The 27,991-nt window shown below is 60.3% G+C and overlaps 1 protein-coding gene across 2 annotated transcripts; it reads right to left on the bottom strand.

Moving 5' to 3' along the window:
* Nucleotides 1-85: 85 nt before the first annotated feature.
* On the bottom strand, nucleotides 86-27,991 carry FLNC (filamin C; the record flags this gene model as incomplete). Of its 2 annotated transcripts, XM_081102606.1 has the most annotated exons (48): nucleotides 86-952; nucleotides 1,070-1,279; nucleotides 2,145-2,363; nucleotides 2,549-2,725; nucleotides 2,820-2,952; nucleotides 3,641-3,756; nucleotides 4,040-4,177; nucleotides 4,275-4,544; nucleotides 4,702-4,944; nucleotides 5,094-5,216; nucleotides 5,305-5,457; nucleotides 5,878-6,081; nucleotides 6,174-6,335; nucleotides 7,222-7,395; nucleotides 7,490-7,618; nucleotides 7,884-8,024; nucleotides 8,332-8,431; nucleotides 8,722-8,802; nucleotides 9,224-9,471; nucleotides 9,589-9,612; nucleotides 9,791-9,980; nucleotides 10,054-10,210; nucleotides 10,701-10,824; nucleotides 10,905-11,072; nucleotides 11,851-12,011; nucleotides 12,268-12,430; nucleotides 12,536-12,709; nucleotides 13,368-13,965; nucleotides 14,346-14,608; nucleotides 14,699-14,816; nucleotides 15,354-15,523; nucleotides 15,617-15,707; nucleotides 15,930-16,090; nucleotides 16,242-16,365; nucleotides 16,573-16,716; nucleotides 17,331-17,444; nucleotides 17,536-17,729; nucleotides 17,874-18,010; nucleotides 18,153-18,279; nucleotides 18,692-18,829; nucleotides 20,183-20,383; nucleotides 20,542-20,704; nucleotides 20,859-20,936; nucleotides 21,141-21,259; nucleotides 21,354-21,504; nucleotides 21,655-21,752; nucleotides 23,262-23,506; nucleotides 27,633-27,991. In XM_081102606.1, 48 exons carry the CDS (start codon nucleotides 27,989-27,991, stop codon nucleotides 765-767), a joined length of 8,163 nt encoding a protein of 2,720 aa, XP_080958732.1. In that variant the 3' UTR covers nucleotides 86-764. The 2 variants fall into 2 exon arrangements, with proteins under 2 accessions (XP_080958732.1, XP_080958733.1); XM_081102607.1 differs by lacking the exon at nucleotides 8,722-8,802.

Raw genomic sequence — 27,991 nt, 5'->3', positions numbered from 1 at the left:
GCCTCCCTGGGGCCTGAATTCGTGTCAGTGGGCCAGAAGTGGCCAGCATGGAGAGCACTCGCACAGGGAACAAACAGCCGAGACTCTGCGATAGGCCGCACTTTATTTGGAGTTTTCCACCTAAGCGGCTCCCAGCTGAGCCACATGACATGTGCAAAAGTCCCCCAGAAAGCTGGGCCTCGCAGTGTGTAAAAAAGGCCCCCCATGGGGCAGAGCTGTGCAACCATAAAAAAAGAGAGAGAGAGAGAGAGAAATTGTCCCCCAGGAAGCCTGGCTGGGATATACATCGCCCTAAGCCAGGCCATGTGCCAACGCTGCCGCTGGCTCTGGGTCCTTTTTCTCCAACGATTGTGCTTCTTTTCCAAGTCCTTCACACTCTGGGTTGTAGCCACCAGAGCGGCCAGATGCACTCCTCAGTGCAAGGAGGCCTGGCCAGCAGTGAGATTTGAGGGTGCCCTCTCTCACACATGCAGACTCCCCCACTGGCCTCAGACCCACTAGAAAACTCAGGGCTTCTCTGCACCCCCAGTCCGCCCTCATGTCACATTCAAGGGGAGGGATACTGTCCTGAGACAGACAAGGCTCCAGCCCCTGGGGGCTCAGCGGGCTGGAGAGGCAGTGCCATCATGTCACACCTCAAGGCAGGTGTTTGTGGTGTCTGATTGTGCACGTGTGCATCTGGGTGTGACCCATTTGTGTGTGTGTATGTGAGTGTGTGTCTGGCCGGAGGTGAGGGCTGAGGCTGGGGGAGGCACATCTGTGATTCAGGGCACATTGACTTTGAAGGGGCTTCCGGGGACACTTTCGTCGCCCCACTTGACGATGAGGATGTAGTCCCCTTTCTCCTTGACGGTGTAGGTGACGTTGTATACCCGGTTGCCCATGTGCTTCACGTACACCTCCTCGCAGGGCGTCTTGGGCCCATGCACGCCCACCATCATCATGTTGGTGCCTGGAGAGGGCGGCAGGAAGGGTGGGCTCACACCCGGCACCCTTGTCCACAGCAGCCCCGCTCCCCCATCCCTGCCCCGTCACCCACGCTGGGAGACCCCATTTCCCCCCAGCATGCCTGCTTTGCTGCAGTCCACGGTGAAGGAGTTCTTCTGGCCCACAAAGGCCTGGGACAGCCCGGGGCCCCGTGTCACCACCTTGCTGGCGTCCGAGGAGAACTTGGGGATGGAGCTGTAGCTGGAGCCCCGGCTGGAGGACGACTTGGTCACCGTTTCCACCAGAACCGTGGATGTTTCGTGAAGGCTGTGGCCTCCAGACAGCCGGGGACCTGAGGGCAGAGCGGGACAGCCGTGAGAGCTCAGAGGCCTGCCCTTCTCCAGGCAGCAGGCCCGCGGCCGGCACTGGCCACCCGTGGGACTCAGGGTCATGGCCACACTCCTTTCCTCGGCTGCAGCACCTGGGAGCAACCACCCATTACAGGGGAGCTGGGCTCTGGGTGCCGTGGCAGGTGTACCCCGAGGGCTGGGCCTCTGGGGGCTCCGTGCCTTGCCCTTCTGGTCTTTGTCTGGGGACTCAAGTCACAGGGTCAGAGTCTTGCTCTAAAAAGGAACACATAGCTTCCAAAAGGAGAGCTTGCTAAATATTTGCTGAGCTCTATGTTTTTTTTTATTTTTTAATATATGTTTCTATTGATTTCACAGAAAGACAAAAACATCAAATGATGAGAGAGAATCACTGATCGGCTGCCTCCTGCACGCTCCCTACTGGGGATCTAGTCTGCAACCCAGACATGTGCCCTGACCAGGAATCAAATCGAACCATGACCTCCTGGTTCATAGGTCGGCACTCAACCACTGAGCAACACTGGCTGGGCTCTTAAGTTTTTTGAAGCCAGGAGGGAAGAAAGTTATTGTGTGGGGAGAGATTAAACCAGTGATGGGCAACAATAAAGAGGAAGGATTTGATTTTTAACAATGATTCTATAGACTCCACATGGAGAAAATGGAGAATGGTGTGCTGTGTAAAGCCAGGCCCCTCTTCTTCCTGGTAACCTTATCGTGGTGTTTGGGGCAGACTATGACCCTGATGTGAATGGCCACTGGAGCCATCCAGGGTGGGCTGGGCTGCAGTTTGGGCTGGAGGGAACTCCCCTCCCCTCCCCTCCCCTCCCCTCCCCTCCCCAGAGCACTCACCTGTGACTTTGGCCTTGAAGGGGCTGCCCACAATGTGCTGGGGACCACCGTATTTGATGGCAATGAGGTAGTTGCCAGGGGCCATGGGAGTGTAAGTGACCACGTGACCCTCAGGACACTCCCGACAGTCCAGCTGCACCTTGGAGGGGCCGTCAATGGTGACAGACAAAGCACCCGAGCCCGCATTCATAGTGTTGACGATGAACTCTGATGAAACACCTGGGGGCCAGGGGTAGCCAGGCTGTAAGCAGGGAGGCCTTGGGGCCCAGAGCTGGGACGAGCCCCACCCCAGGCTCCCCAGAACAGGCCTCATTAGCACTGCCCCTGTGTCAGGGCAGGACAATATGGAACTAGAGGCTGAGCACCCCAATATTGACCCTTCCGCCCCAGCCCCAGGGACTCACCTGTGGTGCCTCCTTCGAGCCCAGGCCCATAGGCTGACACCAAGCCCGGGTCCCCTGCCTGGCTCTGCTCCCCAACACGGATCTTGAAGGGACTGCCAGGGATGTGTGCGCCGTTGAACTTGACATCGATGGAGTGGACGCCATTCTCGTGGGGGATGAAGCGGATGGTGTGCTTGTCTGTGGGCAGAGGGTTAGTGGGTGAGCATTTGTTCTCCCCTTCTTCCCAGAAGGTCCTGGCCTGGCAGGAGTGGCGAGGGCAGGGCCGGCTCACCGCTGTCGAGCTCAGAGACGTAGCACTCCTCCACCGCCCCCGAGGGCGTGTGCACCTTGGCATCGATCACGCCCCGAGCACCATTCAGCTGCACCGCAAAGGACGCTGGCTGGTTCACCTTGAGCCCCGTCTCCTGCAGAGACCACAGAGGATGCTCAGACTCCTGGGAGGGCCTGGGTGCTCCTCCGCAGCCTGGCACTGCTCTCACTATGCCCTGGTCCAGAGGCTCCCACCTCCCATCCCAGCCAGGCCCCTGCTGCTGGCCCAGCTCAGGGAGGCTCTCAATAAAGCTGAGATGGGAGGCAGGGGCACCTGTGTCCTCAGATCCACCTGCTAGGAGCTGGGGCCACCTGGCTGTGCTGGGCACAGTGGAGGGTGAGAGGTGATGTGCCCTGTCCTGGCTGACGGGGTAAGACCCAGACCTCTAAAGTGGGCCTGATGGCACAGAAGCCAGTGCTGTGTGGACTGCGAGCACTCAGTAGCTCAGATGATGAAACAGAGTGAGCTGGACTAGCCTGAGGTCCCTCCCAGGAGGAGGTGGGCCAATCGGAAGGTGAAGATGAGCCGTGGGGTGGGACATGGAGTCCAGTTCTACAGGGAGCCATGAGGAGAGGCACAGGGGCTCCTGAAGAGTACCCTTAGCGGCAACTAGAGGAGGGCCTGGAACCCCCTGCTGTACAGACTGGGAGAGAGGGAATGCCTGTCTGACTGGCTCATCCAGGCCAGTGCTCTGCTGCTAAAGCCCTGGCCACGTGGGCCTCCCACACTTGACTCCTGCCCATCTGTCAGGGTGGCAGAGGGGCCCTACCCCCGACACACACCTGGAGGCTGGTGACGGTGAGGCGTCGAGCGTCATCCGACAGGGAGGCCACGGGCACCACAAAGGGGCTATCTGGGATGTGCTCATCGTTGAACTTGATGGAGACCTCATAGTCACCTGGGGAGGGGAAGCTCGTCAGCACAGGCCCCAGAATTGGCAACAGGGGAGGAGCCACCCCAGCCTCATCCCAGGACAAGCTTTTGGGTCAGGGCAGAGCTCTGGAGACAGACACGCATTCCCAGGGGTGTGGAGTGGAGGGAGGTAAAGGGGGGGGGGCAGGGAGAGCCAGGGGTGCAGGGGGAGAGTCAGTTCTGTAGTCCAACCATCTGCCTGATCAGTGAGCAGAAGCTCAGTCTGAGAGGTCAGGCAGGCCCAGCCCCCAACCATTGTGGGCACCCACCTGGTTCTTGGACAACATAGGAGACGCCGCAGGAGCCATCTTTGCGGTCCTCAAACGCAATCTCGGCCTTGCTGGGACCCTCCACCGCAATGGACAGGCCCCCGGCGCCTGCTTCTCGGGTCCAGATGCTGAACTCCGCTGGAGGTGGAAGCAGGGCGGGAGTGGCCCGTCAGCACCATCACCCATCCTGCCGGCTGCCCTGCCCCGTCTCCCCTCCTGGCCACCTGCCCCTCACCTGGCACGCTGGCCACTCCTCGCTCCAGCCCAGTGCCTCCGGCTCGCACCTTATGGGCACCGCCTTCACCCAGCGGCCCCACAGTGAACTGAAAGGGGCTGCCGGGCACGTGCTGGCCGCGGTACTTGACGGTGACGGTGTGGGGCCCCATCTCCTGGGGCACGAAGCGCACGCTGTACGCGCTGTTCTCCCCCTCGACGATCTCTGCGGCCTCTATCTTCCCGGAAGGGCTGGTCACCTGTGCCGTCATGTCCTGAGAGCTGGCCTCACCTGCAGAGGCGGGGATGGTCAGAGCGACACGGGCTGCTCCTGGCCCCGGATCTGCCCGCCCTCCTCAGTAAGACCCCCTCCTCCACTCAAACCAGCCCTGGCTGGCCGGCCACACCCCTCTGGTCCCCAGGGACAAAGGCCTCCCAGGCCTGCTCACCCTCCTGCTGCCTGGTGATGCTGCCAAAGGAGCCCAGGCGCTCCCGGCCCAGGAAGTCCCCGAAGACGGCAGGGAAGGGGTCTCCACCGACTTGGGTGGACTCCTCCACCCGCACCTCACGCTTGGTCTCCCCACCCCGCGTCTTGCTGATTTCCGTGCGCTCTGTGCGGGTGTACGTGTGGCTGCTGCGTGTGAAGGTGCGTGTCAGGCGCTCCTGGGCAGACACCATCTGGAACCAGTTCCCTGTGGGACATACGGGGTGTGTGTGTGAAAATGAGCAAGCCGGACAAAGAGCCCTCGGAGCAGGCTCTAGGCTCAAAGGCCCTCCCCACCACCCTGCCCTGCCCTGCCCTGCCCTGCCCGGCCCAGGCTCCTCCGGGCTCACCCCTCACCTGGGATCTTGAGGTTGAGGTCACAGGTGCTGCCGATGCTGGCGATGGAAGGCGCCTGCCTGCGCCGGGTGATGCTTTCCTTCATGCGACCCTCACCGGTGACCTTCACTGTGAAGGGGCTTCCTGCAGGGGGGGGGATGGTCAGGCAGCTCAGACCACCTGCCATGGGCCTCCTGGCCTCTCACCACCCAGCCGCAACCCAGAGCCTTACCAGGCACGTGCTTGTCTGCAAACTTGATGTTGATGATGTAGGTGCCGGGCTCAGTGGGGCAGTAGGTGACTTTGCATGTGCCGTCCTCCATGTCTTCACAGTTGATGTCCACCTTGCTGGGGCCCTCAATACTCAGCCCCAGGCCCCCATAACCTGGTGGGAAACGAGACATGTCTCCCTCAGTCCCTGCCACGCACTGCTACTCTGCTCTCCCCTCTCCAAACCGCAGGCTCCATCTTGAATGGGCACCCAAGGTGTGTAGTCACCACTAAGAAAAGATGGTGCAGTGTCGGGGAGGGGGAGCCAGGCACTGACCCAGAGGGTCGGGAAAATTCCCTAAGGGAGGCCACTTGGGTTCCAGTAAGCAAGGGGGAGACAGACCCCTGACAGCTGAGCTTTCTCTCAAACATGAGAGAACTGACATGAGGACATTCACTTCCCCCTAATTAGGTCCCAGAACATGAATCCCAACAGCGACTGGGCCAGGAAGTTCAGGGAGGAGGGTGTGGCCAAGGGGGCGCTGGGCAGGAAAGAAGGACAAGTCCTCATTGGAGGGGTCTCTAGGGCAAGCACCTGCATTACGCGTGTCCACGATGAACTCGGCCACCTGGAAGGTGTGTCCCTCGGAGAGGCCCTTGCCCCAGACCCGCACCTTGCTAGCGTCCCCGATCTCAGACGGCCCCACCAGGATCTTGAAGGGGCTGTTGGTGACGTGCTTGCCACTCTTGCGCACGCTCACCACGTGCTCCCCAACCTCCTTGGGGGTGAAGGAGATGCCTGTGGAGAGGTGGGGGTCAGACATGGAGCCCTGGGCCTGGCCCCACTCAGGCCTCTTCCTCCCGAAGCCCCTTCCATGGCCGTGCGCTCACCAATGTGCCGGTTGGGCAGGCGCTTCAGCAGGCAGGGCTCCTCGTTGCCTGAGGGGGCACGGATGCTGGCGGTCAGCTGGCTCAGGTCACTCTCGGTGATCTTCAGCGACACGTCCGTGGAGGTGCCCACGTTCAGCTGTGACGTCCTCATGGAGTCATCGCCTGGTGGTGGAGTTGGGGTGTCAGGCAGTTGTGACTCCAGGCAGGCCCTGCCTTCATGGGGCTCAGGAGACCTCCTAGCACATCCCACTGACTCAACAGACTGGGGATTCCTCACATGCGGAGACGCCCAAGGCCTGGACGAGCGCAGTCTTCATTCAGACATTAGCAGCCAAAGAGTATGGACAGGGCCTGCACCCCAACAGCCCTGAATGGGTTAAATCCCTAATTTGTGTATTTTTATCCTGAGTCACGTGGTTTCCTACACCGGACCAGACAACACAAACCCTTTACTCTCTATGTGGCTCTGATCAAGTTGCTTACCTCTCTGGGCTTCCTGGTTTCCTCATCTATCAAAAGGGATTATCAATACCCTAACCTCAAAAGAATTACTTCAGCCGAAACCGGTTTGGCTCAGTGGATAGAGTGTCGGCCTGCGGACTGAAGGGTCCCAGGTTCGATTCCGGTCAAGGGCATGCACCTGGGTCGCGGGCACATCCCCAGTGGGAGATGTGCAGGAGGCAGCTGATCGATGTATCTCTCTCATCGATGTTTCTGGCTATCTCTCTCCCTTCCTCTCTGTAAAAAATCAATAAAATATATTTGAAAAAAAACAAAAACAAAAACAAAAAACCTGACAATAGTCATCAATTTAAAAAAAAAAAAAAAAGAATTACTTCAAAGACTAAATGTGATGATGTGTTTTAAAGCATGGGAGTGGTTGGCTGTTTCTTACTTGCTATAGAGGATAGAATTCCTTGCATTTGTCCAAAAATGACCCCTTCCACCTTGTAGGGCGCTACTCTAAGCCCAGTGACTTGAACATGCTGAGCTTGCATGTCTGTTGTGTGTCTGGTGTGTGTCAGGCGTCTGCCCACACGTCCCCCACCTGTGATCTTGGCTGTGAAGGGGCTCCCTGGGATGTGCTTGTCGTCGAAGCGCACAATGATGCTGTAGTCTCCTGGTGCTGTGGGGAGGTAGGACACGGTGCAGGTGCCGTCCTTGTTGTCCTTGCAGGTGATCTCTGCCTTGGATGGGCCCTCCACGGCCAGGGACAGACCCCCTGTAGGCGAAGGCAGGGCTGAGATCAGAGGTCCTGTCCTCACCCCTGCACCTGGCTGGCTCCCACCCAGCCCCCTGCCCGTAGCTTCCCTCACCTTCCCCAGCATCTTTGGTGACAATGGTGAAGGTGGCCGGCTTGTTGACCATGCCGTGGCTTAGGCCAGGCCCATAGGCGCTGACATGGCGGCTATTGATGGCATCCACGTAGAACTGCAGGGGGCTCCCTGGGATGGACAGAGAAGGGGGCTGGGTTAGTAGCGAGGACAGTGGCTGCCTGAGCCCATCTCAGGCCCCAGCACCATCCAGCAGCCTCCCTACTGAGCATCTTTGCCACTAGTGCAAGTCTGCCTCCCAACAGGCTATCAGCCTCCCCAGGGCCTCCCAGGGTATCTGCACACAGTAGGCACTTAATAAATGTTTGTTGAAAGAAGGCATGCAAGAATGATGTTACTGTGCGCTCTCAGTCCAGCCCGGCCCAGCCTGACTCACCGGGGATGTGGTTGCCGTCATACTTGATCCCCATCTGGTGCAGGCCTTTCTCTGTGGGCGCGTATCTCACCGTGATGGTACCGTCCTTGTTGTCGGTGATGTTGGGCCGGGCAGTCTTCCCAGAGGGCATCCGCACCTCCCCTGCCAAGCAGACCCAGTTATGTAGGGGACCTCAGCTTCCCTGACCACCACCCCCTGCTGTCCCTGCTCCGGTGTGGTTGTGCTTCTGCCCTAGAGGTTAGGCACCAGCCCGGGGCAGCGGGATGGACCCTGAACTGGGAGGCAGATGCCTTCAGTTTGAGTTTCATCTCTGCCCAACTTGCTACATGACCTTGGGAGCTCACTCCCCCCCTCTGGGGCCAGTTTTCATCTCTTAAGACAAGGGTCTGGGTCTGGACAAAGGTGTCCACCCCCTGAGCTGTCGTGCCTCCAGACCCCAGGACAGTACCTGTGAGCTCCCCTTTCTGCACGGTGAAGGGGATGACCAGGTTGAAGGGCCTCAGCATGGACTCCATTGGCTCCACAGGCACCACTGGCTCCTCTGTGGCCTATGACAGGTGAGAGGGAGCAGTCATTGGCTGGGGAGGCCTAGGGAGCTTGGCCTGCGCCATGACTGACATCAGAGAAAGTGAGGCAAGAACAAGATGGTTAATGGTGAAACCAGAGTGGCAGGAGAGGTGCATCAGCTGCAAGAGAAGAGGTGCCGTGCCCAACTCAGGGAACCCTCTGCCCAGCCTGACCCCCACCTGCTCCCCAAGTGGCCCCAAACCATGCCCAGCCCTTGCTACTGAGGAATAGAAGGGAGAAATGAAGGCAGAGGAGTGGGAGGCAGCAGTACCCAGCGTGTGGGGTAGGCGCTAGGCTGGTGCAGCTGCAGCACGTCGGAGGGCTCCTCCACATGGGGCATAGGGTCACACGCCTGGGAGGCAAGGTACAGAGAGCTCAGGATGTGGCGGGCCAGCCTACCAGCTTGAGTGACCAGGAGCTGACTCAGAGAATGACCCTGGGACCTGACATCCTGGGCTGCCCATGGGCCAGGATGGATATGTAGGGTGCTCTACCCTCTGGAGGGCTTCATCATCCTGTAGGGCCACCGTGGGGAGATGGATGGGGACAGTGCGCCCAAGGGTCAGAGAGGAACATGGCAAGTTCCTCCAGAGAGAACTGACCGATGCCAGAGGGGCCGCAGGGAGGGCTGTGTTCAACTCCCGGGTTGGGGGCTGCAGGGACACCAAAGGCTTGACTCTGGAGCACTCTGGGCCCAGAATCCCTCAGACATGGGGACAGGTTCTGCGATTCCGCCGCCCAGCCCCCGGGGCCTGCTGCAGCAGGGGCCTTACCAGCACGTGGAAGGGGCTGTTGGGGATGTGCTCGCCTCCGAAGCGGATGGTGATGACGTATTTGCCCGGCTCAGGGGCCGTGTAGTAGATATCGAAGGTACCGTCGTGGTTCTCAACCACGTCCACGTCGAGCTCCGCCCCATCCGGCGTGGACACGGTGCAGGTCACCTTCCCCTTGCCTGCTGCCTTGGCGTCCACTGTGATGACCGTCTCCTCCCCGATCTGAATGCGGGGACCCAGGCAGGCACCTGCCACACCGAAGAGCCCTGTCAGGGGTCCGTGGGGCATGTGCCCAGCCCCCCTCCATTCCCAGCTGCCCCCACCACCTCAGCCCACGACAGCAGGAGAAGAGATAGAACACTCACCCAGGCCATGGCCTCCGATGGACACTGGAAAGAGAGACGAGAGTGAGGCCGTGCAGCACTCAGCAGGGGTGGGTGGGGGCAAGGGTGTGGAAGGGGCGGGTTCTTGGACCAACAGTCCCCAGGGGACTGGGCCAGAGACTTGGAAGAGCTGTGAGGGGTGCTGTATGGGGAGCAGAGGCAGAGGAAGCAGGTGCGTGCCCACCTGTGACGAGGCACTTGCTGGCATCCCCAGTGGGGAGGGCATGGATGCGGAAGGGCGAGTAGGGGATCTCGTCGCCACCGTACTTGATGGTGATGGTGTACCGGCCGCTCATGTCTGGCAGGTAGGACACGGTGTACGTGCCATCTCCGTTGTCTCGGATGTTGGCCTTCTTGGGCTTACCCTCGGGGTCCTGGGGAGAAGCAGAGGTTAAGGCCCGCCTGTGCCGGAGCCTGACCTGGGAGGTGGGCAAGGCGTGCACTCACCAGAATCTGGACAGTGAGCAAGCCCTCCCCAGCGTCCCGGGCATCGATGGTGAACTCCACGGGCAGGCTGGCAGGGATGCCGGAGGCGTTGAGGCCAGGGCCGCTGGCCCGCACCTTGCTGGCATCGTGGGCTGGGAGCACCTTGATCTTGAAGGGGCTTGAAGGGCAGAAGAGATGCATAGTTGGCTGGGGGGCAGGGGGCAGGAGCCCTCCCCACAGACATGAGCTGGAGGGGTGACTTCTTGAGGCAGGGAGGACGGGCCGTTCCCAGGAGCCAGAGTGCATCCTGAGTCTTGTGGGGAGGTCACTGGGGGATGCCCTTGACAGAGCCTGAGCACTTCTCCATCCAGGGAAGATGCTGCGGTTTGTTTAAAGGGGAAGGCACACAGGCTGCCCTCTCCTGCCTCCCGCCTTTCCCCGAGGTGCTCATTTAGGGCTGCATGCTGGGAAAGAGCCCAAGGAGAGGCCCCTGAGGCTGTGCTGCCCCCAGGGTGGGGAAGACAGGGAGGGAGCCCTGAGGAAGAGCGGGATGGGGCTGGGACAAGTGGAAGGGACACGCCCAGGGCCCAGCGGTGGCCTGCAGGTGTGGCCTTGGCAGGAGCTACCCAGAGCTCCGCGCAGCACGGGAACCGCAGATTGGTCCTTACCTGCGTGGAACCTCCTGGTCAGCATACTTGACGGCGACTGTGTACGGCCCGTCGGTGGCAGGGGTGTAGTGGACGGTGTGGGTGCCGTCTCCATTGTCACGCACCTCCACCGGCTCAGCCACACCTGGGCAAGGGAAGCAGGGTCAGCAGAGCCTCTGGCACCCAGGCCCCACCTCCCTCCACCCTGCCCTAGACATTCCGTACCTGTGGGGCCCAGCACGGCCACCTGCAGGGGGGCTCGGCCAGCTTGGCTGCAGTCCACCGTGAAGGTCTGGGGAACGCGGGCCCTGACACCAGCCCCCAGCCCTGGGCCCGAGCACTTCACCTTCCCAGGGTCTACCACATCCTTCACCGGCACCCGGAATGGGCTTCCTGTACAAGGAGAAGGCCATCAGCCCTGCCCACCTGCTGGGAGGGCCTCTCACACTGAAGAACCGGCGAGGGGGCAGGGGGGGCGGGGGGGGGGGAATGTTTCTCGGCCTTTGAAACGCCCGGGGAGGCCAGAGCCACGTGTGCCAAAGCTTCGACGCTTCGGAACTTGCTAAGACAACGTAAACCAGGATAAATAAACTGGGCTGCAGACTGAGGGCGGGCAAACCTCACTCACTTGGGCCACAGGCTGAAAGAAGACCCTTCTAAATGAATAAAATGTTAAAAATGGGATGTTTTAAAAAGACATTCCGTTTTTTACTGTGAAATCAGATAAGGGGGAAAATGTGTCCAAATTCAGCAGACCCAAGCTCTGCAACGACTGAAGCCATGACCCACTCGAGCAGCTCGGCCCACAGGAGAGCAGGGGTTCTTGGCCTCACAGACAGACAGAGGGCGAGGGCACAAGGCTGTCCTCACTAAGCCAGCGAGGGTGGCCCGGACTGTGTCTGAGTGATCGAACCCACGAAGCCCGGTGCTCCAGGCTCAGGGCCAGGATGCCAGTGGCGCCTGGGAATGAGGTGAAGGGGTGGTTTCATCAACAGCACCCGCCGCCCTCCCTCTGGGTAATGCCCCAGCGCCCGTGCCTGCCCAGTCCGCGTGAGCTGGGCTCCCGGCCACCCTGCTCTAGGGGTGAATCTGCACACGACTTCCTTCCATTTCCCACCCAGGGCGCGGCATCCCTCTCCCTCCACGAGCACCGCCCGCCCTCGCTGCTCACCGGGGATGGGCCGTCCCCCGAATGTGATGTTGACGTCGTAGTCTCCGGGCGTGAAGGGGATGTACTCCACTGTGCAGCTACCGTCCTTGTTGTCCTTGCAGGACATCTTGGCTTCTGAGGGGCCCTCGATGGCCAGGCCTAGGCCACCGGTGCCGGCTCCCCTGCGAGACGACACCCCCATCAGCACCACTGGAAGCAGCGAGTGGGGACGGAGGAGCAGGGTGGGTGGGGGCGGGGGGCAGGAGAGCAGGCCACGGGGCCCAGCTGACCTGGACGCTGGGGGAGGTTTGTTCCTGGGTCACCCTTGATGGGGGTTTGGGGTGCTGAGGCACCCACAGAGGACAAAGGGGGCGGACAAGTGGCTGGGATCAGGGCAGCCACAGCATCAGGGGCACGGTTAGGAAATGGGGAAGATACCTGGTTTCCACAGTGAAGTGATTGGCTTTGTTGACCAAGCCACCCTCCAAGCCTGGTCCAAAAGCCCGGACTCGGGTTGGGTCACAGCCCTCGGTCACGCCCACTCGGAAGGGGCTCTTGGGCACAGCTACCTCATCGTACAGCACCTCCACCAAGTGCACACCTGGAAGCGGCCACACGGAGTGGGTCAGGGTGGGCCGCCCCACACCCCACCGCCCAGGGAATGCTGGGTCAGCTCCCCGCCAGCCCGCGCAGCCGGGCCCCTCACCCTCTTCGTAGGCTGTGTACTGCACCCGGTAGGTGCCATCCCCGTTGTCCGTCACATAAGTGTCCGTCTTAGCGCCCGAGGGATTGAGCACTCGAGCCGTCACGTGGTTCCCACCCGTGGCTGTTAGGGATCTTGCGTCCACAGTGAACTCGGTGGTCACCTCACGCAGGACACCTGGTCCCAGGAGAGAAGAGCTCAGTGTGAGTGGGGGCAGCCTTCACATAGCAGCTAACCCCTACCCCTCCTCAACTCCGAGGCTGCTCCTTCCCGGCCGGCCTCTGTCCCTGTGAGCTCCAGGCCTTGTCTCCCATAGCCCCTGCCTTCACTCCTGTCCCCATACAGTGACATTCTGTTCACATCAGTCAGCACCCAGGCTGTGGGTCCCTCGAGAACAGGTCTCAGTCTTACCTCCTTCTGCACCCTGCCCCTCACACCTAGCTCAGGGGTTAGCCCCCAGCAGGTGGTAACACATTCACTGAGCTATCTCCTGACTCTGGTCATCTCTGCCCCAGAGCATCCTTTTGTGCCCTCTAGAGGAGGGTGCTTAGCCTTCTCAGATCAGGGTCCCCGTCAGCTGATGAAAGTTGAGGATCCTTCCCCAGAAAAATGCCCACAGGCAGATGCAATTTGTCACAAGAGCAGAGGCAAAGCTCCCTGCTCTGCCCTTGCCCTGGGTTCCTTCTCTGGGGTGTTTGAGCCCTAAGGACTCCGGCTGACCCAAAGCCCTCTCTTCAGCCCACATTGGCCCCTAAAGCCCTCAGCCCTGCTTCCCCGACTCCCCGGCTCTCTGACTAGTGACTTAACCTGCTCCTGGCTCCTCTGTCTCACTCACCATGCGGCTCCACTCCAGGCCCCGAGACCTTGATTCCACTGGTGTCAACAGCGGGCTGCACGTGGACGCGGGTGGGGAATTTGGGGACCGGGTGCCCGCCGTACTTGATGGTGATGGTGTAGGTGCCGGGGAAGGCGGGGCTGTAGGTGATGTGGTAGGTGCCATCGGCATTGTTGTGGATCAGCACCTCGGCCTTGACGCCAGCGTCCGACAGGATCTCGATGGTCAGCTCAGCCTCGCCCGCCTCGGAGCAGTCCACAGTGAAGGTGGCCGCCTCGCCAGCCTTGCCACGCTCCAGGCCGGGCCCACTGGCCCGCACCTTGCTCGGGTCAAACACCGGCTGGATGGTGGCCTTGAAGGGCGAACCGGGGATGTGGGCTTCGGCAAACAGGATGTTGATGGTATACTCGCCCGGCTCCGTGGGCAGGTAGCTGACAGCACATGAGCCATCACCATTGTCCTGGCACTCGATCTTGGCTTCGCAAGGGCCCTCCACGGTCAGCCCCAGGCCACCTGTGCCAGCCCCCTTGGTGTCGATGGAGAATGGCGCTGGGGTGCCCACCAGTCCGCCCTTGAGACCAGGGCCATAAGCACAAACCTAGGGAGAGGAGCAAGTATGTGGGTTCCCTACCCCTGGCTCTCCCGTGCCGGCCATCCACAGCTCCCACCCACCTTCAACTGTAGCAGCCACTACAGACTGAGTCCTTATAAGACTTCCAGGCAAGGAAACAGTCAGAGAGATGAAATCATTTGTCCCAGTTACTGGACCTGGGACTCAAGCCCAGGTCTGACCCAAGGCCAGGCTCTTAGTAACTAAGCTCTCTCGAAGGCAGGTCCTGGGGTGGGAGATCACCTTGACTTGGGTCCTTGCCTGTGCCCACTCCAGGACATAAGCCCCTCCAGTTTCTGCCCCTATGACTCACCTGTCTTCCCTACAAGCTCCCAACTCCCAGTTCCAATCAGCCTTTATCTCCTTACCTTGGAGGGGTCAGGGGGCAAGACACCCTCCACAGCAAAGGGGCTGCCAGGCACCGGGTGACCGTCATAGGTGATGTCCACCTTGTAGGGCCCCTCCTCGGGGGGCATGTAGCGCACGGCCTGGGCTTCCGCTCCACCCCCGGGCTCCAGCTTGCAGGGGATGGGTCGTCGGGAGGGTGAGGTCATCTTTACATCCAGCTGGCCCTGACCGCCAGCCCCTCGTGTGTTCACGGAGAATGCCTGTTCTTGACCGACAGCCACCTCTGCATAGAGGGCAAAGGTCACCGTGAGTGGAAACTCCAGCCCATCCTCCCAACACCCCTCACTCCCAGGGCATCTCTTGCCCCACTTACTGCTGTTAAGGCCTTGAACCTTGACTTTGCTTAGGTCCAGTGGGGGCGCCACATTCACCACAAAGGGGCTCTTGGGGACAGGGTCCCCTCCATAGGTCACTGTCACTGCCATGTTGCCCTGTTGGGTACAACAGGGGGTCAGAACTGGGTGGCTTAGACATAGCCTGGCAACATGGCCTTGGCAGATGTGGACTTGAGGCGCGGAGATCCATAGCGACAAAGGACGGGAGGCAGGAAAGGGGCCAAGATCCAGAACCAGCCCTATTAGTTTAGAGCAGTGGTTCTCAACCTTCCTAATGCCGCGACCCTTTAATACAGTTCCTCATGTTGTGGTGACCCCCAACCATAAAATTATTTTCGTTGCTCCTTCATAACTGTAATTTTGCTACTGTTATGAATCGTCATGTAAATATCTGATATGCAGGCTGTATTTTCATTGTTACAAATTGAACATAATTAAAGCATAGTGATTAATCACAAAAACAGTATGTAATTATATATGTGTTTCCCGATGGTCTTAGGCGACCACTGTGAAAGGGTCGTTCGACCCCCAAAGGGGTTGCGACTCACAGGTTGAGAACGGCTGGTTTAGAGGAAGGGAACCCAGGTCCTCATCAGCCAGGAGGGGCAGGGCAGGGGAGAGGGTGGGGCATACCTGCTGGATGGCCGTGTACTTGACAGTGTAGGAGTAGTCGTGGTTGTCAATGATTTCAAAGTCCCGCACAGCCTCACCCTTGGCAGCCCCCGCGAAGTGCACGTCCAGCTTGGCCTTGCCCGCTCCCTTGGTCAGCACCGTGAAGTGAGTGGGCTTCCCAACTTCCACACCTGGAGGGCCCACCCCAAGACGGTGGTGAGGGCCTGGAGGACACCCAACCCCAACCGCAGCCAGCCGGACCCAGTCCCTGCCCAGGCACCCACCTGTGCGGTTCAGCCCAGGGCCCTCTGCCTTGACCTTGCTGGCATCATGGGACGGATCCACCTTGATGTGGAAGGGGCTGGCAGGGATCTCCTGAATGAAGAAAAGGCTTGGTCAGGGTGGACAACAGCAGCCTCTGAAACAGCCCCCGTGTCTCCTCCGAGGCACACTGCCCATGCACAGGTAAAGCTCAATCAGTGGCTGTGGAATTGTCCCCCACCCCCCGTCCCCAACGACAGCATCTCAAGCTGCCCGCTTAGACTGGGGAGCAGGGTACAGGCCGCGGATGACTGCCCCAAACTGAGGGTGGTGTACCTGGTTGGCAAAGAGCACCATGATGGTGTATTGGCCAGCTCCTGGGGGTGTGTACTTGACTGTGAAGGTGTCATTATCGTTCTTGATGATGTCAAAGTCGATGTCAGCCTCTGCGGGGCCCACCACGCCGGGGGCGCACTTGATGCCAATGCTCACGTCGCCTGGGGGAAGGCAGGCACCAGGCCATGAGAAGGGCACTCAACAATCTCCCCCACATTACAGGTCCCACAGGGCTCCAGCCAGAGCACTAGCCTTGCCAGCCCAGACCCTGCCCGGGCCCCACCCCCACTCCCATTCCCAGCCTGGGCGAACCTTGCCCTGCCTCGCTGCAGTCCACAGTGAAGTAGGTGGGCTCGTTGGCCTTGAGACCCGTCTTCTCCACGCCAGGGCCATACACCTTCACCCGCTCAGGGTGGCTGCCCTCTCCCACATTCACCTGTAGGGAGGGGTTAGAGCTCAGCACAGTGCCCTTCCTCAAGGCCCATCCCTTTCCCCAGCACCACCCTCCCCAGCCTCTTAGCATCTTTGAAGGGGACTTGAGGGGGGTGGGGGCAGTGACAGGGCCCAGGGACAGAAAACATCTTCACAGGGCTCCACTCCCTCTGGGGCCCCTGGCAGTGGGCAGGGCAGGACGATGACATACCCGGAAGGGGCTCTTGGGCACGTTGACACCTCCCCAGGAAACGATGATCGTGTGCTTAATGGGCTTGGTGGGCACATAGGAGCAGCGGAAGGTGCCATCGCCATTGGGGATGACCTTGATGTCAATGGGGTAGCCCTCTGCGTCCTGTGGGCATCACCAAGCAAGGTTGGGAGGGCTCAGGCCTCCTCAGAGCACCGCCGCCCTCTGCTGGCTGCCGGCCGTGGGTCCTCCTTGCCCACAGCTAACACACTCACAGGCACCTTCCCCAGCCCAGTCCTCAGGCCACATGACTTAGCACCCCATGCTCTGGAGGCCACAGTGCACCCAGGAGACAGGCTTTTGGCCATCTGTGTGGCCTGGTCTCCCAGCCTACATCTCTGAAATGTGTTGGCAGGGGAGAGCCTGGGCTAAATCAGTGTTCCAAAAATCGAATAATGAGCCTTTTAAAGAAGAATCATCCTCCTGGACCCAAGAATATGTTCCTTAACCTCTAGGGGTCAATGCACTTGGGAAACTAATGTCTTGTTCTATTAAATCACCTTTAATTGCAAATTACTAGTATAAAAATATGTTTTTTATAAAGTGTGTTTTTAAAGATTATCAGTAAGAAAACACAAAATTTTAAATTTTTCATAGTTCTAATGCACCAGTAAGAATCAGTCTTGTGGTGCCTGGAGGCCCCTGCCTCTCCCCTGCCCCCACCCTCCCAGGTCCCTGCCCGGAGCAGTGGGGGGCAGTGAGAATGGGCAATGTCCCACCTGGGCATAGAGTTTCAGGTCGCCCTTGCCAGCGGCGCGGGCATCAATGGTGAACTCTGCGGGCTTGTCCACAATGCAGCCAGTGGGCTCTAGGCCGGGTCCAAAGGCCTTCACCTAAGCAGGGGGGAGAAGAGGGTTGCGTTGGGGAGTGGAGGGGGACCTGATCATCCCATCCCAGGCTGGGGTACAGAAGATGGGACCAGACCTTGTCTGGGAAGCAGTCAGGTGGGGCTGGCTGGATGTGGGCAATGAAGGGCGAGTCTCGGATGTCCTCGTCGTCACAGATGACATGCACAGCGTACTCCCCAGGCTCCGTGGGCCAGTACCGCACGTCACAGGAGCCATCTCCCTTGTCATCACATTCGATTTTGGCTTGCGAGGGTCCCTCAATGGAGAAGCCTGGGTGCGAGGTGGGGAGGGTCAGAGGGCACTAGAGGCAGCTTGGACATCCTGTCGTTCCCCCAGCAACCCCTCGCCAGTTGTCCCCACGTCGATCTCCTTGTCTCATCCCAACACTCCCCAGCGTTCCCCACCGCCACTTACCCAATGTCCCCACCTCCGTGCCAATGGCTTCCACCACAAAGTCAGCTGACTTGCCCACTTGGCCAGTTTCCAAACCGGGACCCCAGGCCCGTACCTTCTGCGCTCCTGCCTCTGGGCTCACCTGTACCTCAAAGGGGCTGGGGGAAGGGGGAGCCAGTGTCAATACTGGGAAGTACCTGGCAGAGCTACCCCTGCTCTGTTCCCTCAGAGCCCCAGGCAGCCGGCTCCCTCCTCCATCTGTGAGGACCCAGACAGGAAGGCAGGGGTGCAGGTGCTTACCTGCGGGGGATGGCATAGCCGCCCCATGTAATGGTCACCACGTACTTCCCAGGCACCACAGGGTAGTACTCGCACTCGAACACACCATCTCCAGCCTCCCGCACCTTCACGGGCTCCTCTGTGCCCTCTGAGGTCAGGAGGGAAGCGGGAATCAATGGTGTGTGAGTTCCAGTTCCTCAACCCCCTAGAGGAGCCCTTGGGACCCAGGCCCTGCTTGAGGGCATTGCTACATGGGCAAAGCCGCATGCTGGCCAGGAACCATGTCATCCCTGTGCACCACAGCCCTCAGCAGCACCTACAGAGGAGAGGACCATTCCCAGGGGCAGGCTGGGAAACTGAGGCAGAGAGGAGACAGGGTGCCTGAGGTCTCACAGTGTCTCAGGTCAGGGTCTCTTTGAAGTCTCTCCAGGGGGGTGTGGTACTGACTCTCAAGGCTCTCAGGGAGTAAGAGCCACTGGCCACATTCCTCCCTGCCCCCCCAACCCCGCCACCTCCATCCCTGTCGCCCCCACCCCTCCAGCCCTGGGCCCTGCACTCACTTGGCCCCTTGACTGTGACTTTGAGCTCTCCACTGCCAGCGCCCTTGGTGAACACCTTGAAGTCAGCCACCTCTTTCACACGCACGCCCTTGGGCTGCAGACCCCGCCCGGAGGCACGGCAGGCATTGGGGTTACAAGCTAGGGAGAAGGAGTGGGGAGGTTGGGGCGCTGAAGGGTCCTGGACAGAAACTCAGCCCCACACCGCTCACCCCTCACTTTACAGTCCTCCTGACCCCCTCACAAGTCCATTGCCCCATGCAAGCCTTCCCCAGTGCTCCCTGGTGACCCCAATACAATTGGGGCTGCTAGGAGCCACGCTGGGCAAGGAGCAGCCACAGGCCCATTATGAAACTGTTCCTGCTGGGCTCGCAGTCAGCGCTGCTTGGGACAAAGGCATGGCAGAGCCTGGGCAGAGAGTGGGGCAAGGAGAGAGAAGGAAAGGCCCTTCACCTACTCCAAGGCCATCCACCTAGAGCCATGGTCGGCAAACTGCGGCTCGCGAGCCACATGAGGCTCTTTGGCCCCTTGAGTGTTGCTCTTCCTAAGCCTTAGGTGTACCCTAATTAAGTTAATAACAATGTACCTACCTATATAGTTTAAGTTTAAAAAATTTGGCTCTCAAAAGAAATTTCAATCGTTGTACTGTTGATATTTGGCTCTGTTGACTAATGCGTTTGCTGACCACTGACCTAGAGCCATCAGAGCAGCTTTAGAAACAAAGTCATGCCACAGAACACTCAGCAACACCACGGAACAAGAGATAATGCATTCCATGTAACGTGAAGCCTGCCACAGAACACTGCCATGGCAATGAACCAGGCCTTGCTACTGAACACAGAAGCTAAAGCATGGTGATCTCAGCCCACCACGGAACACATACAATGGCATGGAACCTGCGACAGGATAGGTCCTATCACAGAAATCATCAGGCAAGTGGCAAAGACACTAGATCTGCCACAGAACACGGGCAATAGCGTGGAACCCGGGCCTGTGCAGAATGCCACCAAAGGGGGGGATTCCATGTCACCTGGGCCATGCCACACAGCACAGGCAAGGCCAGTCAGCTAGGGCCAGCCTGGCCCTGCCTCTGCTAGGGTACTAACACAGCGCCACTCTCAGGGCCTGGTAGATGATGGGCACGGAGAGGGTGAGCAGGGGCAAGGGCTCTGAGTGGCAGGGAGAGAACCAAGTAGGGGAGTCACCTCCTGAGGGCCGGGTGTATATTTGGCCCCGACCATGTGGCCCTGTGGCTTCCCCGTAATCTTTCCCTATGGTCTTCCGGGGATAGGGATTAGAGAGGTGATCAGCGTGGGATCTTGCCGGAGCCCCGCCCCTGGCTGCTCCTTCTGCCCTTCTGAAGCCTTCAGCGGGCTCCCCACCCACCCTGGATTTAGCGCTCCATTTCCCATAAATCCTCAGACCGAGAATTTGGTGACAATTCTATGTCCTGGCCTCAGTGAGGTGATTGCGGGGCAGGTGAAGGGCCTTTACCTTCGGCCACGTGGACGGGGAAAGGGCTGCGGGTGATGGGGGCACCAGCGAAGGCCACATGCACCATGTGCGGCCCCTCCATCACAGGCCTGTACGTGCAGCGGAACGTGCTGTCGCCCTTGTCCTCCAGGGCCACCTCCACGGTGTCTCGCCGGCCCTGCGGGTCCACGATCACCACAGCGACATCGCCAGTGCCAGCCCCTGCCACGGACAAAGGCTGTCAGCCCCACCCTGAACAGACCAGCTGCTTGAGGCCCCTCACCCGGAGACCATCACTTCCTGGCTGGCACCCTGCTCCAGTCCCTCACCCACACCCACAGTCAGGGGCCCTCCTGACACCCCCTGAGGCCGGCCCTTACCCGCAGTGTAGATGTCAAAGTAGGTGGGTTTGTTGGCTACATTGCCCACAGGCTCCAGGCCAGGGCCACGGGCTGACACCTTATTGGCATCCCCCAAGGCCATGCCCACATTCACCTCAAAGGGGCTGCGTTCAATATTCTGGCCAGCAAAGAGCACGGTCACCTAGGGGTCAGGGGTCAAAGGTTAGCTTCTAGGGGAGAGCAGATCTGAGAGGGGTGACGGGCGTGGGCTGTGATCTGAGAGGGGGGTCCACTCAGCCAGAGCCCAGGAGAGGAATGGAATGCGGAGCGAGGAGCGGGCTGGGGGAGGGAGGTACCTTGTGCAACCCAGCGACCTTGGGCACATAGGAGACGGCGTAGGTGCGGTCCTTGTCATTGTTGGGAACCACCTTGGCCTATGGGGAAGGGAACAGGTAGGAAGTCACGGTGGCTGTAGCCCCTCCTGGCCCCACAGTGCCTGGGGGCCCCCATGGTGAAGCTTCCCCACTCCAGCATGGCGGGTGGCTCTGGCAGCCGCCTCCAGGCCATTCCTGTTGCTGGCCTGTGGACTCTGGTTCTAATGTCACACTAGCCCCTTTCTCCCCGTGGCCTCTCCATACCTCCTCGGTGTGGCCCTCGGGGTCCTCGATGTAGACCAGCACCTCGCCCAGCCCGGCATCCACCGTCTGCACGGTGAAGTGGGCGGGCTGCAGCACGGTGTTGCCCTGGGGCTCGATGCCTGAGGGGGAAAGGCAGAGGCAGGTTACTTAGGGAGAGCCACCCTAGCAGGCATCCAGCTGACCAGGGAGGGCTGCTGGGGGCTCAACACATACCAGGCCCATAGGCGATGGCCTTCTTGGGGTACAGCTGCTTGGAGCGAACGGGGGCGCCAGGTTTGAGCTTGGCCTTGGGGAACTGGGACAGGTAGGTCATGACAGAATGCTCATCCACGTTGGGGTCCACAATCTCCTCAGGGGCAATCACCTGCCACAGGAAGGAATGGATTACAGGGTGCCCTCCTTACCTGGCAACCTGGTTCTCACCCACATCCTGACCAGCTATCCTTGCACACCCAACCTGCACCCTTGGTCCTCCTGTCCCTCTCCTCTTCCCAGACCCAAACTGCGAGTGTACCTGGGGCACCCCGAGCCAGTCGTCCGCCTGCTGCATGGCCTCCCGGGCGTTCTGCACAGGCTGGTTGGGGTCCCAGGCCGCCCAGTCAGGACAGAGGCCTGCAGAGATGGTGGAGAGCGACAATGATGAGGGGGGAGTGGTCAGCCAGAGGCACAACATGTGCTCACCAACACCCTCACGGGCTGTAGATTCACACCCACTCCCACCAGTCAGGTTCCTGCTGACCCCCCACGTTATGGCCCATCGGCTGGGATGCCCATCGCTGTTTAGAGGCAGGCAGCCTCTCCTAGCACCAACAATGAGGCCTTTCTATCCTGGCTGACGCAGCCTGGCACCAGCCCTGCCAGCCAGCCTCCTGCCTGTCCAGGCTCCAGTACAGACCCTGAACACCAAACCCCTGTAAGGGCACCTCTCCCAGGCCCCTCCACCTCATTCTGCCTCAGGGGTGGGCAGAGGAGGTCAGCCTCTGACCTGTGCCCTAAAAGGTCCCCTCACAGCTGCCCTGAAGTCCTAGGTCTCCGAGCACTCCCCACATCAGCCTTAGGGCATAAGACCCCCTCTCCTTCCTAACTGCTCACTTGGGGAAGTTGAGGCATGGAAGAGCCTGCTGGGAGGGGATGAGTTCTCCTCTATGTTCACCCAGAACCCAGCTTTTCTAACAAAAGGAATGCTAAGGCAGCCCCAGATCACCCTTTGCCGTCCTGCCAGTCCTGTGAAGGGGTACAGGGGTTAGGGGGTGCTAATCTAGGCTAGACCTAGGGGGGGGGGGAGGTGATGCTCACTAGCGGGGAGGGGCCAACTCAGAGGCTGGAATCCGTGCCTGGCCGGAACAGTTGAGCTCACTGCTGGCAGCCGCACCAGCTGTGGGCAATGGTTTCGCAGCTGGGAAGGCCTCCCAGGCTGCCGGTGCCCCAGTCTCCCACCCCCTGCTCCCCAGCTGACCCCAAGCTGGGGGAGGATTCCCCCAAGGGACCATGGCTTCCTCGGGGAGAAGACCTGTCTTCTCAGGAGATGAAGCTCAGAAAGGGAGCTGCACGTGGGGCAGGGCTCCAGCTGTGGTGCCTCAGCCTTCTCCTGGGCCCTGGCTGCCCCCACCTGACCAGGCCAGGGCTGGGTCACCTGCCACTGGGCAGGGCCACGCCAGCCTCGGCCCCTTCTCCATGCTGTCCCAGGATCTCACAAAGAAGGGCCTTCTCTGGGATGAACTCCTGGGCTTCTTGCTACAAGTCCCAACACCTTTCCTTCCTCTCAGCTCGGCAGAAATGGTGCCGTGTGGCAAGTAGGAAGTTGGGGCTCTAGGCTCTGGATCAGTTCTGCCACAGACAAGCTGTGTGATCCTGGACAAGTCACTTGCCCTCTCTGGACCTCAGTGTCCTTGTTTATAAAATGAGGGGTTTAAACCTTTTCCTGCCACTGCAGAATCTGGCATACCCATCAGGAAAGGCCTGACTCCAGCGGGTTCTCAGCCAGAGAAGGGGGCAAGCCCCACAGTGGTCCTGATCCCCAGCCCCGAGACATGCACTCTGACCACCAGGCCTCAGGACCACCAGCGTGTCCCAGCTCCCCTCCAGGCTAAAGGACCCATGTGTGTCACGGGGCCCACTCACCGGGAGCACAGTTGTCCACCAGGGCGCCCAGAGCTTTGCCGTCCTGCCAGTCACGGTTGAAGTTGGTGATGGGCAGCTGGGGCACCTTGTTCTGGATCCAGCCGAGCAAACGCTGTTTGGGTGTCTGCTTTCGGGCATCTTCATCATCCTCATCTTCCCACATGGGCATGGAGATGGAGTAGTGCAGGATCAGCGTCCAGATCAGCCCCAGGATCAGCTTCAGGTTCCCATCCACGATGGCCTTGCTGTCTGCAGAGCGGAGGGGACAAGTTTGGCTCAGGAGGGCTCTACCCACTACTGCCCAGACCCTCCTGCCCCCACAGTGCCCTCCCTCCCCTGCCTCCTACCAAATTCTCACCCTCCTGCAAGGCTCCACCCAGAAGCTCACCCCTTTATCCTTTATTGCCCCTCCCCTTTTCCCTTCAAAATGAGGCTGCTTCCCAGTGGGTCCCCACAGCAGGTAATCTCGCCTCTGTCACTTGAGTGGGTCTCATATCAGGCTGCAGACATCCATGCAGTGATCTGGCATGTAAGTCTTTGTAGGGCAGACAGTGCTTTGTTTTGTTTCATTTTTTAGACTGTTTTTAGAGGTATGCTTGACATACCACAAACTGCACATATGAGAGAGTACATCTGGATAAGCTTTGACAATATGTATATACCCATAAAGCCATCACTATAATAGACACAGCTCCCTGAAGTTTCCTTTGTGATCCCTTTGCACGTACCCCTTCCCTTTGTGATCCCTCCTCCTGCCCTTCCTTGTTCCCCCTTCCCAGGCAACAACTGATCTGCCCTTGGTCACTACAGACTCGTTTGCATTTCCTAGACTCTAGGACCTAGAGTGTTATACCAATGGAATCGTACAGTATGCACTCTTTTTCTGTCTGGCTTCTTTCACTCTGGACACGGTATTTTGTCTCTCTACACTCAGCGTCTCGAACATAGTAGGGTCTAAATAAATGCTGGATAAATGAATGAATATGGAAAACACTGAAGTTGGGAAGTAGGATCAACCTGGGTCCAACCCAATCGTCCTCTGACGACCACAAAAGGCTTTTGGAACGAAGTTCTGGGAGGAGGGAAGGGGTACAGTGCATCCTCTGTTAAGGCTTGAAATCGTGTTACCAAATGCTGGGGCCAGTAGGATTTCACAAGAGCCCGGGGGAAAGTCCCCCATGTGGAAGCAAGTCTGAGAAGCTGACACTCTCCACCCATCCCCTCCTTTGAGGAATAAGATGGATCAGAGCTGGTTCCCCAAGATTTGGGAGGCCTAGTTCCCCTTTAGCAGTCAGAAGAAATATCCAGGAGCGCAAGGGGCGGGGGGGGGGGGGCGGGGGGCGAGTATAGGTCTTTGGAAACCAGCTTCATTGTAAAAGGTGATCCTCGCCTGAAATCCATCCGTTTCCCTGAGCACAGCTTCTAAGACGTTGGGAGGGGGTAGGAGACTCAGCCTTGTGGGGCTGGAGGTGCCCCTTATACATCTTTTCCTGCTCCTCTCTAGATTTGGGAGGACAGCTTTAATTAAGAGATCAAGGGCCTGGGGAATCTCAGCATCCCCACCCCACCCCCACCTGCCCCCAGTGGAAGAATCTCAGCCTCTCTGTCCTTCTGGCAAGGGCTCTGGCCCCCTAGGCTCCCCCACCCTTTCACTGATTCATCCTTCCTTCCCCAGCAGCAACCCAGCCCGCCCCCTCTCCCCCTGGCTCCACTGCAGCACAATGGTCTGGCAGCTTTCAGATTCCATGACACACTCACTCCCGGCCTCCCGGTGGGTGCTTCAATGCACTCCCTTCTCCAACACACAGGCCCATGGCACTTTCACGGTCTTGACACCCAGCGCCCCACAGCCTCTCACTGGCCCGACAGCCTCCAAAGTTGGTGCTTACAGAAGTGCTTCTGGCAGATTGGAGCCAGATCCCTGGGAGGGAGGCCTGGAGGCTGCGCGGGTTGGGGGTGGGGATATGTTGGGGGAAGATCATTCATATTTGCTGCAGGAAGAGGTTTCTCCCCAGCAACTGGCAGTGGGCCAGACAGCAAGTGGTCCACTGAGCCTTGGGGCAGGAGAGGGGTGGGTACACCCCTACGCTGGGAAAAATGACCCTCCTTTCCCTCTCCTCCTCAGAGGCCAGGCAGAGGAGGGGAGCTCAGCTCAAGCCGGGCTTCCTCCCTTGCACCCCGTGGAGCCGCCACTTCTATGCCTGGCTACGGATACCCCCAAAGGGGGAGGAGGGGCCCCACAGCCAGTCCCTGAAACCACCCCAGGCCCCAAACTGAGGGGGAGGAGAGAGGGCCGGTCGAGGGAGGTGCCGGGACAGCTGCTGTCCCCTCCACCCCTCCCTTGGCTGTTGGCTGAGGGAGAAGGAATAGCAACTGGGGAACAGCTGCAGGACAGAGCTGCCTCATAGGTCTCTTTGTTCCGAGGGGCTGAGGGGGGTGGGGGGCAGAGACAGGGGAGGGGGGAGAGTGAGTGGGTGAGATGGGCACACATCTCTTTCAGTCCTTGCTGAATAGCCCCTCCTGCAGGTGGACTTTTCAGCTCCCACCCCACTCCTAGACAGGGAAGTGGGGGGTCTCTTTGACCCACCTCCCAGGTGCCCAGAGGCTGGTCAGTCTCAGTCTTGAGACAAAGGAGGCCCCCAGGACAGCTCCTCACCACCAAGAAAGGGAACAGAGGGAGCAGAGGAAGCAGGAAGCCGCCCCTGGCTCCTGGGGGGGGGGGGGACCCTCTTTACATTCAGGTTTGGGCAGCCCCTGCCGCCTGTGCCCCCTCCCCTCCACCCGCAGCCTCAGGCCCAGCAGCTGAATTGCTGACAGCTTATCTCATCAGCGCGAGTGAGCCACTTGGCCCAAACCGGGACGGTTCCCTTCCTCTCAGTGGGAACCAAGGCGCTTCCCTCCCGCCCCCAAACCAGTTTTTGCTTCTTCCCCCTCTACTCTGAGCCGGCCCCTTCACCGTGGAGCCGAGGGGCCGAGCCAGGCACCGCCGTGGGGGAGGGGAGAGGTGCGCTCCGGAAGGATGAGGCCTGGAGCAGGGCCGGCGGCCTGCAGCGGGGAGGGGAGGGGAGGGGAGGGGAGGACTGCAGTTTCCTATAAAGTCACGGTGAGGCTCCAGGCTCTTCCCTGGAGACCCCACCTGGGACAGCTCGTCTGTCAAATCCCAGCGTGCAGGGGGATGCCAGCCCCAGGCTGACTCCTCTCTGACCCCCCCACGCCCCACGCCCCACGCTCTCACACACACGGGCCCCTCCCCCACCCCTGTCCTCAGGCTTGTCCTTCTGGAAAGCTCAGAGACATCTGCTGTGTCACGGAGGCAGGGCTATTTCCAGGCCAGGGCGGGTGGGGTAGGGGGCAGTGTTGGGGCAGGAGGAGGTAAGGCCTAGAGAGGGGACTGGACAGGGCAAAGGGCCCCGGATTGACCTCAGCTGCTAATTCAGGAGGCCTATAGGTGCCCCGAGGGGAGTGGGGGCAGACAGACACTCGGTGATCTGGAGCGGTCTGCGGGCAGCCTGGCAGGGCAGGCACCTGGCCCGGAGTGGAAGCCCCAGGGACGCGTTCCCGCAGATCCCAGCAGGTCTCCGAGGAGCCACCACGGGGGTGCGGGTCTCCCCCAGGCCCCGGCAGCAGGAAGAGTGCAGGGCTGCGAGGGGCGGGGCAAGCTCCGGTCAGGCAGGATCCAACCTTGGCCTCTGGGCTCCCAAGCTGAGAGTGCCTCCCCACCCCCACCCAGCGCAGACACACCTTCCAAATCTGGTTACACTCAATGACTTCCTTCTACAGGCCTTGCCCTCCCTCCGCGGGCGCAGACCGTTAGCTGCAGCCAATCCCGGCCTAGGCGGGGGGCCGGGGCCGGGCGGACCTGCAGCCCCCTCCCCAGCAGGCCGCGCTCGCTCAGTGCCTTTTTAGGTTTCTGAGGCTGGGCCCTGAGCCTGGCCCCAGCTGCCGAGCACCCGCGGGCCCCGGTCCTCCCTCCGCCTCGGAACCCGAGGCTCCGCAGAGTTTAGGACGCTCCTCCCGTGGAGCTGCTAGAAGGCGGGGAGCCGCTGCTTTGTTTGGGGGAGACGCCCCCAGTAACGCAGCGGGCACTGGCCCTGTCCTCTTGGAAATGGCTGGGGTTGCCCGATAGCAGAAGGGCGCCGAGGAGGAGCGGCGGGTCCCGAGAGCCTGCAGCGGCCCCCAATCACCCCAGCATCGCCCTCCCCCGCGCCGCTGTGCGGAGCGGGGCGCGAAGGCCGTGCCCGCGGGGCCGGGTCGGCGGGGGAGAGCCGGGTCCCCTCCGGTGCCAGCGGGCCGCCCGCCGCCCTCTCCGCTCCCCGTGCCCTCCGGCACCTGCGTGCCCGGTCCGGGGCGCTCCCCGCTCCCCACCCACACTGACCGATGGACACGAGCTTAATGTGCTCTCGCTCGAGGAACTCGAGGGCCACGGACACGTTCTCCAGCTTCATCTGGCGGAAGTTGGGGCGCGGGTGGAACTTGCGGTACATGCGCTTCTGGCTGAGCACCTCGAGCAGCGCGATCAGGCGCAGCCCGTCGCTCAGGTCGCGCTGCAGGTCGGTCAGGCGCTTGCCCACGCACTTGAGGTGCTCGTTGCACCAGCGGGTGAACGTGTTCTGCTGGATCTTCTTCCACGGCGCGTCCTCCGCCAGGTCCTTCTCCGTGGACGGCATGTCGTCCGCCTCGTCGCCCAGGCCGAGGCCCATGGCCTCGGAGTAGCCGCTGTTGTTCATCAT

This window comes from Myotis nattereri (genome assembly GCF_964212035.1).
Source record: "Myotis nattereri genome assembly, chromosome: 11".
Classification (NCBI taxonomy): domain Eukaryota; kingdom Metazoa; phylum Chordata; class Mammalia; order Chiroptera; family Vespertilionidae; genus Myotis; species Myotis nattereri.
The sequence above is the reverse complement of the archived record's forward strand: the minus strand, read 5'-3'. Positions and strand labels throughout refer to the sequence as shown.